Genomic DNA, 13832 nt, shown 5'->3' with positions numbered 1-13832 from the left:
GGCGAAGACTGCTCCCCAGGGATCTGAGGAGACATCGGTGTCTTCGACCGTCCCCCGGCGCGGGCGGCGACGACCACGGAGGCCTAAGAAGCAACCACCCCCCCCACCACCTCCCCCACCACCTGCGGAGGTATCTGAGCCTGAGGAGGACACGAACCCACCGGTACCAGACCCCGATCCCGGGCACCGATTGCGTCGTAGCAAAAGACCGACTCCGAGGACCGTGTCATATCGCCCAGAACCAGACACTACTGACGGTGAAGAGAGCTCCGATTCGGATTGTTCTGGCAGCTGGGAGCCAAGCGAGCCAAGCCCAAGGAAAAGATGTCTGGATCCGTTTACCAGTGGTAAGAATATATATATATATATATATATATATTTTTTTTTTATCATATTTTACCTTTTGGTTGTACTCTGAAAATAGCAGATCTACAAGCTCACAACGCCTCGCGCTGCGACGCGTTGTGAGATTGTAAATTGGCTATGTTTTACCTCATATTTGTATAAAGTCTGTGGGGCACTACTTACTTATATCAACATATAAAATGGCACCAAACCATTCAATCGCATCACAACGTAGTGCTTTTATCTTGTTATGATCATTGAATGGTGCCATTTTATATTTTGATGAATTGAATACCTATGAATGGTTTCATCCTTTTTAGACAAATTGTTTGACTGGGCCTCTAACAACTGGAGGTGTGTGTAACACCTTATTTATATATGGACAATGTAGAAGCCCGGTGTGGATTTCTAGGATATTGCACTCTGGGTCAGCCAGTTATAAAATATGTATTTATTTTATTCTGTATCTATTTATATGCATGTGATTTATTTGAATATGTTGACGATGTAGCCTATGAATTTGTTGACTTGTAGATCTGGGTTTTTTTTTGGGGGGGGGGGGTGGCATACTTCAAAGGGAAGAGGTCATGTCATGTCATGACAACAAATGTTTTGATTTTGTTGTGGGTCGACATGAGGCCATGTCAACAAAGACTTTTGTAGTGTTGTGGGTCGACATGAGGACATGTCAACAATGATTTTCAAATCCCTTTGATGGCTTTAGTTTTTGGGGTGGAGGCCAGGTGCAGCGAGGCCCCCACCATCATAATACAATTCATCAAAGGGGACTAAGGTCACCTTATGTCCACAACATCAACAGTGTTTGATCTTGTTTACTTTCAGACGACGAATATGCGTCTGATGATGCAATGGAGTCGTCATCTCATCACACACAGTCTGCTAGTTGTAGGAAAGGTAAGACTTGTAGGACTACTTAGGTAGACAAGACACTTGTCTTGTGTGTGTGACATTACTGGCAGAAATAAGTAAGAACGATGCCAGCTATGATGTAAAAGCAATCAAATCTTGAAAATGTTTGAATGTTAGTTAGAATGTCAGTCCCCCATAAACTCTTGAGTGTGCGTCGCATCGTGACATGTTGTGATCTTGTAGATCTGCTATGTACAATGTGTACAAATGGAACCAAATGGTCCATTTGGTTCCATTTGCACACACTCAAGAGTTTATGGGGGACAGGGGGACTGACATTCAGTATTGCTTTTACATCATAGCTGGCATCGTTCTTACTTATTTCTGCCAGTAATGTCACACACACAATGATATGTTGTGCCATTTTGTACTTATTTGATGTATATACTATTATTGCATTCAGCTTTGCCACAGTAATAGAAAATGTCTAAAACCCCAATCTGCTATGATAAATGTCATTCATTCTAAGTTCCACAAAGTAATGCACCACCTGCGTGACACATGCTGGTAGTAAAAATAAATGTACATCTTATTTAGCAAAATATTTTATGTTTTACTGTGATTTCAGACATGATGGATTTGGAGGAGGAAGCAGGTCCATCGCGTTCAACTGTACCACCTGTCCGCCGTGAAAGAGGTAAGACCGTTTTCTGTTTATCACAGCTGTACCACACATGATTTTGACAGCACATTTTGATTCAGTCATAGTCTGTTGAATAAAATTCCATTTAGTTTTAGTCACACATAATGTAGTGTCACACATAGTGTGTTATTTCTGCCAGTAATGTCTGTCACACAATGATATGTTGTGCCATTTTGTACTTATTTGATGTATATACTATTATTGCATTCAGCTTTGCCACAGTAATAGAAAATGTCTAAAACCCCAATCTGCTATGATAAATGTCATTCATTCTAAGTTCCACAAAGTAATGCACCACCAGCATGACACATGCTGGTAGTGAAAATAAATGTACATCTTATTTACCAAACTATTTTATGTTTTACTGTGATTTCAGACATGATGGATTTGGAGGAGGAAGCAGGTCCATCGCGTTCAACCGCAGTACCACCTGTCAGCCGTAAAAGAAGTAAGAGCGTTTTCACAGCTGTACCACACATGATTCTGACAGCACATTTTGATTCAGTTTTAGTCATAGTCTGTTGAATACAATTCCATTTAGTTTTAGTCATATTTTCATATAAATCAACACTGCCACACAAATAAAAAAATATGTATTTTATGGTAATTGTGTATTTCTGTAATTCACAGAACGTGGTGGAAAGCCCCCGGCTGTCTGGAAGGACACAGATTGGGAACCTAGGACGGACATACCATTCACTGCTAGTCCGGGTCCACGCAATGCTGCGGCTGAAATACAGTCTACACTTCCTGTTGACTTTCTGGCGCTGTTCGTGACTGATGAGCTGCTAGAGATGATCGTTCAGGAAAGCAACATCTATGCTGCAGCGTTCATCGCGGCCAGGAGTGAGGAGGAAGTGGCACAGCATCCACATAGCAGAGTGAATGAATGGAAAGCCGTTACAGTGGGAGAACTGAAAAACTTTTTCGCCCTGTTGTTCCTGACTGGCCTTGTGCGAAAGCCTGAACTACAGTACTATTGGTCGACTGATGACCCTGTGCTTACACCGTTCTTTGGCCAAAACATGTCGCGCAACAGGTTCCAGATTATCTGGCGGTTTATACATTTCACAAACAATGAGGCTGATGCTGCTGCTGCTGCAGCCGCCGCTGCTGCCGCCGAGGCTGCTGGTGAAGTCTTTGTCCCGGACAGGCTGTGCAAAATCAACCCGGTTTTGCTCTACCTCACAGAAAAATTCAAGGAGATGTTTGTTCCAAGTCGCAACATCAGCATCGATGAGGGGATGCTTCTGTGGAGGGGACGCCTATCCTTCAGAGTGTACAACCCACAGAAGCCCACCAAGTACGGAATAAAGTCATACATTCTGTGTGATTCTGGAACGGGGTACTGTTACAGCATGAAGCCATATGCTGGACAGTACTCTTCCCTACCAGACACAGTCACTTTTCTGTTGCAGGGTCTTACAGGGTACGGGTTTTCTTTGTTTATGGACAATTACTATAACTCAGTGGGGCTGTATGAACTCCTCCTTGATAACAACACACATGCCTGTGGTACTATGAGGCTAAAAAGAGGTGAACCACAAGCCATGAGGGATGTGACGGTGTCCAGCCTGAGAGTGGGAGAGAGAAAGATGCTCCACAATGGCAAAGTAATGTTATTGGCTTGGCGAGACAAACGCATCGTTCGATTGATCACAACTCGGCACAAGGATGAGATGGCGACCAAGATGGTGAGACAGAAACACCACAGAGACAAAGTGCCACAGGAGAAGCCAGTTTGTGTCCTTGAATACAATAAGAGCATGAATGCAGTGGACCGGCTTGATCAAAACCTAAGCTACTACCCCTTCATCCGAAAGACAGCCAAGTGGAGCAACAAGTTTGTGGTCTACCTACTCCAAATCAGCATGTATAATGCATTCGTACTCTACAAAGCAAGGAATCCAGGTGGCGACTGTAAATGCATGTATGACTTCATCCTCAGTGTTGTCAAGGCCTGGACCGCTGTGAGATATGCCCCAGTGGAAGCAGATTATGTCCCTCCACAAGATGTCCCAGCAGACCCGCCTGGCCCCCCCCCGGCCGCCTGTCAGCAGCAACCTCACCAGCAGCAGCCTCATCCTGCCCGCCCCCGCCGTCCCCCGCCCTCTCCGCCCCCCCCTGCCCCCCGGCGTCCTTATGCACCAAGAAGTCGCGAACCTCGTGACCGATTGAGTGGCGATATGAATGTCCATGTGCTTGTCACTATCCCCCGCACCGCCAAAAAAAAGGGCCCAACGAAATGGTGCAGAGTTTGTACCAGGAGGGGAAAGCGGAGTGAGACGAGGCTACAGTGCAAAAGCTGTTTGGTACCCCTCCATGCTAGTGAATGCTACCATGATTACCACAATATGGAGAAGTATTATTGAATCATTTTGATTGTATTTGTTTGTTTTAGCCATCTCTGCCTTATTTCGATTATGCTAAAATGCACTTTTGTTTTATTTTCATTTTGTATTTATTTTGACTTTGATTTATGATTTATTATGCTCTGAGACAGCCAACACACTGCCCCGGGGGATCTGAGTACGTGAAGCCATCTTTGTCGGTGAAAGACATCTATGCCCTCATGTCCTCAGAACCCTCACGGGGACCACCTCCGCCCTGAAGGATCTGAGGAGACATTGATGTGCTGGCCAGGCAAAACACACAATGATGATATATTGTGTCATTTTGTACTCCATTTTGTATTTGAAAGGTACTTGTACTTGAAAAAGTTGTACTTGTAAAAAGCCAAATATATATATGTGAAAGCCATATAAAGAGTGTTCAAATGTGTCTGCCTGAGTCGTTTCAAACTTTTTCTGTAGACTGTTGGTTTTATATCATAGATGTACAATTGCAAACTAGCAGTTATGTAACTCTTGTGTGTACAAATGGAACCAGTGAAATCAGTATCCTAATCTGAAGAAAACCTGGACATAGAATATATACATACATACACCCTATTTGACCATTACTGTGAGTTATGGGGGACTCACATTCAGTAATTGGGTGTCGTGATCAAAATAAGGCTGTATATAACTGTTTCACGCTATAAAAAGTCAAACATTTTCTGATTTGATTGGTTTATGTCATAGATGCTATCTGGATCTCAGTGCTTGTCTGCATGGCATTCACAGAAAATAATTCCTCCTCACTTACCTTGCATACAGTCTATATGTCTATATGGTTTCTATCAGGGGTCATCAATATGTCTGTATTGGATGGATGGATGTGTCCTATATAAAAGTATATTCAAAGCACTTTCTCAGTGTTGTTAGTTTGAAAACAACAACTGTGCAGATGTCTGATGTCAGTAATGTGTCACTGAAGGTGAAAATATAAGGGTCTAATCACTGTTCTGCCTGAGAGAGAGAGTTTCACAAAAGCCTCATTATCTCAGCTTTTTGATCCAGATAGCTGATTTTGGTGAAACCAAGCTATATTCAACTGCCAATAGCTAAAGAACAGAACATGCTAGGAACTCACTTTTAGGACGTACTGTTTCACTCTATAAAAAGTCAAACTGATTTGATTTCTGATTTGATTGGTTTATGTCATAGATGCTATCTGGATCTCAGTGCTTGTCTGCATGGCATTCACAGAAAATAATTCCTCCTCACTTACCTTGCATACAGTCTATATGTCTATATGGTTTCTATCAGGGGTCATCAATATGTCTGTATTGGATGGATGGATGTGTCACAATGTAGGGATTTATTTTGACCACCAGAGGGGGACAGTGCAAAATCTCTCCCTGTGTGTGCGTGTGTGTGTGTGTGTGTGTGTGTGTGTGTGTGTGTGTGTGTGTGTGTGTGTGTGTGTGTGTGTGTGTGTGTGTGTGTGTGTGTGTGTGTGTGTGTGTGTGTGTGTGTGTGAAATTATAATGGTGTGTAAAACAAACTCAAACAATTGGCACAGATAATGCCAAGTCTTGACACACACACACACACACACACACACACACACACACACACACACACACACACACACACACACACACACACACACACACACTTCTTTTGATCTTATAACTTTGAAAAGAAAAACGTTGAAATGAGCTTGAGATTTGTTTATCAACAAGACACACGTTGATAAACGTTGATGTGAAAAAGCTATATAAAAGTATATTCAAAAGCACTTTCTCAGTGTTGTTAGTTTGAAAACAACAACTGTGCAGATGTCTGATGTCAGTAATGTGTCACTGAAGGTGAAAATATAAGGGTCTAATCACTGTTCTGCCTGAGAGAGAATGTTTCACAAAAGCCTCATTATCTCAGCTTCTAGATCCAGATAGCTGATTTTGGTGAAACCAAGCTATATTCAACTGCCAATAGCTAAAGAACAGAACATGCTAGGAACTCACTTTTTTTCCTGGCGAAAGTAGAGATTCTGATCTTTGTTTTGAGGTATTCCATGTGTTCATAGGCCTAGCACAAAATGTTCTGTGGGCCTAGATAGACTGGCCAGAAAGCTCAAAAATGGCTGGCACAGGGAGCTATGGCTGGGGTTTTACCTCTGGCAGTCAATGTGTTAAGTGAGATGGAGTCAGGTATGACATTGGAGTTGTGTTAAGCGAGATGGAGTCAGGTATGACATTGGAGTTGTGTTAAGCGAGATGGAGTCAGGTATGACATTGGAGTTGTGTTAAGCGAGATGGAGTCAGGTATGACATTGGAGTTGTGTTAAGCGAGATAGCTGCCTTATCCATCCACAAAAAAAAAAAGAATAAAAATAGCAGATCTACAAGCTAGCTGATGAAGCAGGGACCCCCTCTATATTTTTTAAAATTGTGTTTCAGATGCAACTTTTTTAGTTCACGTGGTCTGCTCTTTTTTCCCTCTACACCGATAGCTCTTTTCCAAAAATAGCCGATCTACAAGCTCACAACGCCTTGCGCTGGCAGGAGTTATGAGCTTGTAGATCGGCTATTTTTGGTGTGAGTGAGTGTGCTCCGACGGCCTGGGTCTGTCTGTCTGTCTGTCTGTCTGTCTGTCTGTCTGTCAAAAGTCCGCGGCCGTAACACACACACACAAACACACACGCCCAACCCCGATCGCCACACGCCCCCCCCCCCCCCCCCCCCCAGGTGAATAAATAATAAGTTAAGAAATAATATATTATATTAAAATCCCTAAATCTATTTATCTATCTATCTATCTATCTATCTATCTATCTATCTATCTATCTATCTATCTATCTATCTATCTATCTATCTATCCAGGTTAGTCAGCTGTTAATTCTTGCACGATCTTCAAACGGCTGACCATTGGAAACCGTAGGTATCCAGAGGTATAGGAAAGAAAAAGGAAGCAGGCGGGGACTTTGGGAGCTGATCAACAAACACAACAGATCTTCAAGCTGCAATGCTCATGGGAGAGACGCGTTGTTAGCTTGTAGATCTGTTATGATTGGTCAATAAACCTGGTAGGTGGGGCTGAAAATATCTGATCTATGAACTCACAACTCAATGCATCCACACGTGTTGTGAGCTTGTAGTTCTAAATAAATTCATGACTGATGCATCAGAAAATATAAACTTGACAGATCACAGAAACATTCAAATTATAAGAATTAAAGTAAAATTGACAGAGATCTGGCCTAATGAAACCTCAACTGCTCTGTCTCAATGCGCAAAATATACCACAGATCAGTGGCGGTCCGTGGCTAACTCTGAGAACCCCCTGTGGGTCCCCAGGGCCCTCAAGAGTTAGTTGTAGTAACTCTTGAGGGCCCCCTAGGGGTCCCGAATCCCCTGTTTAAATGCCCTTGTACACTAACACTGTGTGCTCCCCATGCAGCGATAAGACTTGGTTTTAATGTTTAATAATGTTTTTAATTAATAACGTTTTGTAAATAACTGGACCTGTATGTGTGCCTCACGTGTGTGTGTGGGTGATGGCTTACATAAGATGAATCTGAGGGCGGAACACACACACGTTGCATGATGAACTATGATAAAAACTGGAGAATGTAAGGAGTGCTGCATACATCCTTAGATATGTGCAGAAACCGGTTTATTAGTTTCACGGTACAGCAAAGTATAACATGGCACGAAGATGCGTGCAATGCCACGTGATTAACGATGTGCCGTATAGCATATTAAGTTACATTTCTTTGATAAGGCTTTCAGAGGTCTCTCTCTCTCTCTCTCTCTCTCTCTCTCTCTCTCTCTCTCTCTCTCTCTCTCTCTCACACAATGGACTCCAGGGATTACAATATACTATATGCAGTGATGTTGCTAGATTTTAAATGTAAATGTAAGGGTTATACTTATAGCTACTGTACATGCATGTTGAAATTATCTGAACATTAAACAAAATGTGGCAATTTTTAAACTATTTGTCAAAGAAAGTGTGTGTGAGTACATTATATCCTAATACACTGGTTCTCAACTTTTTCAGGCTGCGCCCCCCTCCAAAATAATCATATTTGAACTGGGGGGCCCCCAAAGTAATCATATTTGAACTGGGGAGCCCCCAAAATAATCATATTCCCCCCCTCACCTGACAAGCACTTAAGGGGGTTGTGGCATTACGTTTAGTTTGACTTGGTTCCACAGATAAATATTGTGAGGCGTTGTGAGCTTGTAGATCTGCTATTTTCTTATATGATTTTAAATAAGAGCCTATTTAATGAATCATGCAGTGGCTATACACAAATGCGTGCTGCTTCGATACCAGAGTGTGTTGCGTGTAAACCACAGTACAGATTTGCATGGCATTGTAAACAGCTGTGCCTCTTACACACTTTGAGTTTCTAACTTGCGGTCACAGTCAGTGTGTGGTACTTTTAGATGGATCTTACTGTAACAGACAGATCCATCCACCATTCCAGCCAGGACATAGCAGATGGATCACAGACAATATATTATAACCATTATCACAGAAACATGACGGAGCCAGCTAGCCAGTAAACATTAGCCAAAGTCGGTGTTGCCAGATCTAGCAAAAGAAAGAAGCAGGAAGTCCATACAAAGAAGCCCAAAATAAGAAAATAGGGCAGGTCAGTCAAACTTTATTGTCTAATGTTGAGAGCAGTGATTTTAAAACAATGTCATGCCATGGACCCCCAATATGTACAAGCTACTTCACAGATAAAAAGAAGCCTAAAGTCGCTTATAATTAACAGATTTGGCAACGCTGGACTGTGCTCAGAGCAGCCAGTGCAGCCACAAACACAATTAACACACTACTAATTCAGTATTGTAGAATCCAGAAGAATTCTGACTCTACTGAAATAGGCCATTAACCAAGAAAACTGAAAATTATAAATGTTATTTTTAACATAATTTTTTTTTTTTTACCACAAACATGTTTTAACGTGAAATGTTAGTAATAACTAGTGCGTCCCAAGGACCCCACGACGGCCACTTGAATGCGTCCTTTCTCAATAATGTGCGTCAGCGACGCAGGACGCAGGCCTATGAGCATCTCTGATACTTTTGAGCATCAATAATAAAAGACGACAGCAATAAAAACAGCAAAGGGATCAAAGCTTGTTTCCATTGTAGTCCACTCCAAAACAATTCATAAGATAAGATAAAACACTTTAGAACAAATACAATAACATACTTTTGCCATCATGGCCACTGCCATCACATGCATCACGAATCGACTGTGGGGCAAACATTCAGAGAAAATAGCAGATCTACAAGATCACAGCATTTTACTTTGTGAGCGTGTAGATCGGCTATGTTCGGTGAAGAGATTTGGTGTAATGGAAAAGGGTAACGGACGTACGTAGCCCTAGAGGCTAGGGTACCCAGGTCAATGAAGCATAATGCATATAGGCTACCATCTGTTCTCTCTCTCTCTCTGTGTGTGTGTGTGTGTGTGTGTGTGTGTGTGTGTGTGTGTGTGTGTGTGTGTGTGTGTGTGTGCGTGCGTGCGTGCGTGCGTGCGTGCGTGCGTGCGTGCGTGCGTGCGTGCGTGCGTGCGTGCGTGCGTGCGTGCGTGCGCGCGCGTGTGCGTGCGTGCGTGCGTGCGCGCGCGTGTGCGTGCGTGCGTGCGTGCGTTGCATGTCTATCCAAGCCAGCAGAACAACATGAATGAATCAACCTACGATGATGAAATACATGAATTACTTTTCTTTCCTCCTACAGTATTGTGTTACAGTACAGTCTTCATATTCACTCTGCACGTCTCAACATTTAACAATTCATCAACAATACGATGACAGATTGACAGCTATACTGCTAAATGAGTTTGATTTCTTTAGTTTACTTCCTCATGTCTTCACTGTTCACATGCCACCAATGAACACAGGGTGTGACTTATTTATCTGTGCCAGTTTCCTTCTACGTGTGGCCGGGTGGGTAGCGTGGGGTGCGGACGAGTAGTGGGGGTGTGGCTCTGGCATCGGCGTGTATTTCAGCCTGGCATCTAAACAGTCTGGAACAAACACTTCCCAGTGGGGAGCGGGCAACGGTTCCCCTGTTACACCACGAGAGACAGTGTGGCGTGTAGATACTCGGTTGGCAACGTGTCCTGGTGAGTAACTTAACTGTAGTGTAAAGCGGAGCTTGCTTGTATTATCATGTCGCTAGGTTTGTGTGCACTGTTTAGTCGGTTGCAGCGTGAATTGGTCTTCCCTAGGGAAGGCGGTGTGTTTACGCCTTCGCTTCTTTTGTTTATGGTTTACACAAACATACATACACACACAGACTGTTTATTGTAAGTAGTAATCCAGACGACCTGTTATGATTTCCCTCAGGTTGGGGAAATAGGCGTACGGTTGTGGCCCGTGTGTGTGGCCTGTGTGTGTGGCCTGTGTGTGTGTGTGTGGCGTTTGCTACGCCGGGTGTGTTTCATTCATTCATTTAAAATATAAGTCTAGCTCTCTCTCGTTCGTTTTTATATCATTATATGACTGTATGTGATTGTTGCTAAATGGAACTATAAATGTCTGTCTTTTGTAGTGTGCAACAGTCAGCATTTCGTGTGGGAACTCACGTCTGTGTCCAAAGATTAGGGACAAACAGTCTGGTGTCTGCGGTGAGTCTTTGGCTCATATATAGGCTATGCACTTTGGAAATATAATAATGAATTGCTGCTATTATGCGTTGATATTCATTATGTTCCATTTCCATGTCATAACAGGTGGTGATCATCAGGTGGTCTCTGCTTTAGCCCACAGAGCTACTTCATGATAAGGGTTCAGTTGGTTAGGGTGAGCGTTCATATGAAGCTCAGTCTGTCTCTGTTTTTAATTAGCTAAATTGTGATAACTGTATTTGTAATAAAGACAATCTATTTCTATACCGCAATATTCATTAAAGATTATATATTTTAAATATAATTCTTTGGTCTATCTATTATGTACCTTTAGGCCTCTTGGTTACATATGTCCCACCAGTTAACAGCAGTTATAATGTATTATTTCATACTGGACCTGGTGAGACGAAGGAGGAGTCCGGCCAGGAGACAACCCACAGAGCCTACTGTCCCTCCACGTGCCAGAGCCGCCCCGGGTCCCGGCAGAGTAGTTCCAGAGAAGCGGACTGAGTCGCTCTGTCTTTCCCTATAGGACAGACGGTGGGTAGCTACTGGGACGTAAGTCGGGGCTTGATGAACCTCGGCTGGGTCCCCTGGGCGAGGGTGTATGTTGTTGCGAGACCCGAAACACCCTGTGACCCCAGGCTACAACACTGATGATACGTCCCAGGTGCATCCATGTGATGTTTTCTTTATAGGTACAGTTAACAGCAGTTCTAATGTATTATTGTATACAGTTAACAGTTCTAATGTATTATTGTATACAGTTAACAGCAGTTCTAATGTATTATTGTATACAGTTAACAGCAGTTCTAATGTATTATTGTATACAGTTAACAGCAGTTATAATGTAGTATTGTATACAGTTAACAGCAGTTCTAATGTATTATTGTATACAGTTAATAGCAGTTATAATATATTATGTATTTACACATGTGCCTGTGTCCAACCTGGTTCCTCGTCGGTTGCCCTCGCCGGCGCCCGTCCAGATGTCCTGTCGGCTGTCTCTGCTGACAGTCTGCCGGGACCCTTGTCCGTTTCCCCTGCTGATGCCCCCGTTGAACTTTCTGAACTGCCACTGGTTGTCACTGCTGAACCAAACCCAGCACTCCAGCCGTTGGCCGATACCCAAGTCGTTGGGCCTTGGGTCTGCACTCCAGCGGTTGGACCCCGGGCCGGCACTCCAGTTGCCGAGTGATGGGCTTGCGCTCCAGTCGCCGGACCCCGGGATCCAAGTGTCCCTTCAGCCACCAGACCCCTGTTCTGTCCTCCCAGTGTCCCTTCAGCCACCAGACCCTTGTTCTGTCCTCCCAGTGCCCCTTCAGCCACCAGACCAGTGCTCTCCTCTCCCTATGCCCCTGTCTCAGTGTCCTCTGCCCCGTCCCTGTGTCCTGACACCCTGGTGCAAATCTCTCCAACTCACTTTTATGAAGCTGCCTTTATTCCCCAAATGTTTAATCCTATATTGTGTCCTTTTGAAGTAGCTGCGTCATGTTTTTTTGCTCTATTTCTTGTTATCTGATGTGTTTTGATTATCTGTGAAGCACGTTTTTATTTTACTATTATTATTATTATTATTATTATTATTATTATTATTATTATTATTATTATTATTATGTGAAGTTCCTTGTCCCACTTTTGGGTGCTGAGCCACTGGTTGAGAAACGTGAGTTTTTAATCAGACAGCAAGCTGTCATTGCTGACATTCCTCATCTATCAGTGTGTGATTTGCCTGTGCATCAATCAGAATAGTTCAGTCATTGCGGTGTCCTTTTAAAGGCATCCTAGTAAAGGCAACGGCAGCCATGGAATTCCTGCCCTGGGTGGGTGTATTAAACTGTAAAAGCAAGTTGAATCCAGCTCCAAAGAAACAAATTGAGTTGTCATCCAAAGCTTAATTTATGACTCATTTGAAGTATGTATGCACATTTGCACATGCATGCATCAAAATAATACAGGTACACGTTGCCAGATGTTACCTAGAACTGGATAAATGATTGACGTCATGTGATCAGTGAGATACGTTAGTGTACTTTTGGCTCCGCCCCTTCAGCCAAAAGTACACCTTGCGTATGACACTGATCACATGATCTCAATCATTGCGGTATTCCCCTTTAAGCCATATACACTTCATTCAGAGAGAACAGTGGAGGCCTGAGGGAGAAAACATATCTTCATTATTATAATTGTACTGGAACACAATGCTGATGCTGGCTGCATGCCCAAGAAAACTAACCTCTGTATTCAAGATGTCATCTTAGGTTGATTTATTAATGCTGCTGTAGAAAACCCTGCTCGTCCTGTTGGCCTACACACACACACACACACACACACACACACACACACACACACACACACACACACACACACACACACACACACACACACACACACACACACACACACACACACACACACACACACACACACACACACACACACACAGTGATTAGCAGGGATACATTGGCCAGTCGGTCTTGACCAGTGATTGTTAACACAGTTCAACTGGACCCACATTTATGTTGGTGTTAAACAAGAAGTCTGGGCAAAAATAGCCGATCTACAAGACTCACGTCACAAATAAATCAAATCTAAGTGTTTAATGTAAGAGAGAGAGAGAGAGAGAGAGAGAGAGAGAGAGAGAGAGAGAGACTCTGAAAGTGTGTAAAAAACATGTAACTTAACGTTCTGTACGTTGTTAATCACGTCCTTAAATTATCTGGAATGCATCCTTCTAACAATACAGGTCGAGTTATTTGCATATTGAAACGGATTTGAAATGTCAAACATATCAAGCCTCTGACGTTTTTACATACAGTATAGTTCATCACGTGTGTGTGTTCCGCCCTCAGATTCATCTTATGGAGGCCATCACCCCTGCCCGCACACACGTGTTAAAGTCTATTTAAGTTCATGTAAATATATATTAAGTT

At 43.1% G+C, this 13832-nt stretch overlaps 1 protein-coding gene and 1 long non-coding RNA gene across 2 annotated transcripts; both read left to right on the top strand.

Annotated features, from left to right (window-relative positions):
* Positions 1–1751: 1751 nt before the first annotated feature.
* LOC311054308 (piggyBac transposable element-derived protein 4-like) lies at positions 1752–4529 on the top strand (the record flags this gene model as incomplete). Its single annotated transcript, XM_084070182.1, has 4 exons — positions 1752–1912; positions 2295–2366; positions 2549–4084; positions 4501–4529. Exons 1-4 carry the CDS (start codon positions 1846–1848, stop codon positions 4527–4529), a joined length of 1704 nt encoding a protein of 567 aa, XP_083926308.1. The 5' UTR covers positions 1752–1845.
* A 5791-nt stretch (positions 4530–10320) lies between these two features.
* LOC311052970 lies at positions 10321–11122 on the top strand. Its single transcript, XR_014601586.1, has 3 exons — positions 10321–10395; positions 10824–10899; positions 11005–11122. It is a non-coding gene; the product is annotated as an uncharacterized lncRNA (long non-coding RNA).
* The last annotated feature ends 2710 nt before the right edge of the window (positions 11123–13832 follow it).

This window comes from Gymnoscopelus microlampas (assembly GCF_963454915.1).
Source record: "Gymnoscopelus microlampas genome assembly, chromosome: 10".
In the NCBI taxonomy this organism is placed as follows: domain Eukaryota; kingdom Metazoa; phylum Chordata; class Actinopteri; order Myctophiformes; family Myctophidae; genus Gymnoscopelus; species Gymnoscopelus microlampas.
This window is presented reverse-complemented; position numbering and strand designations above follow the sequence as displayed.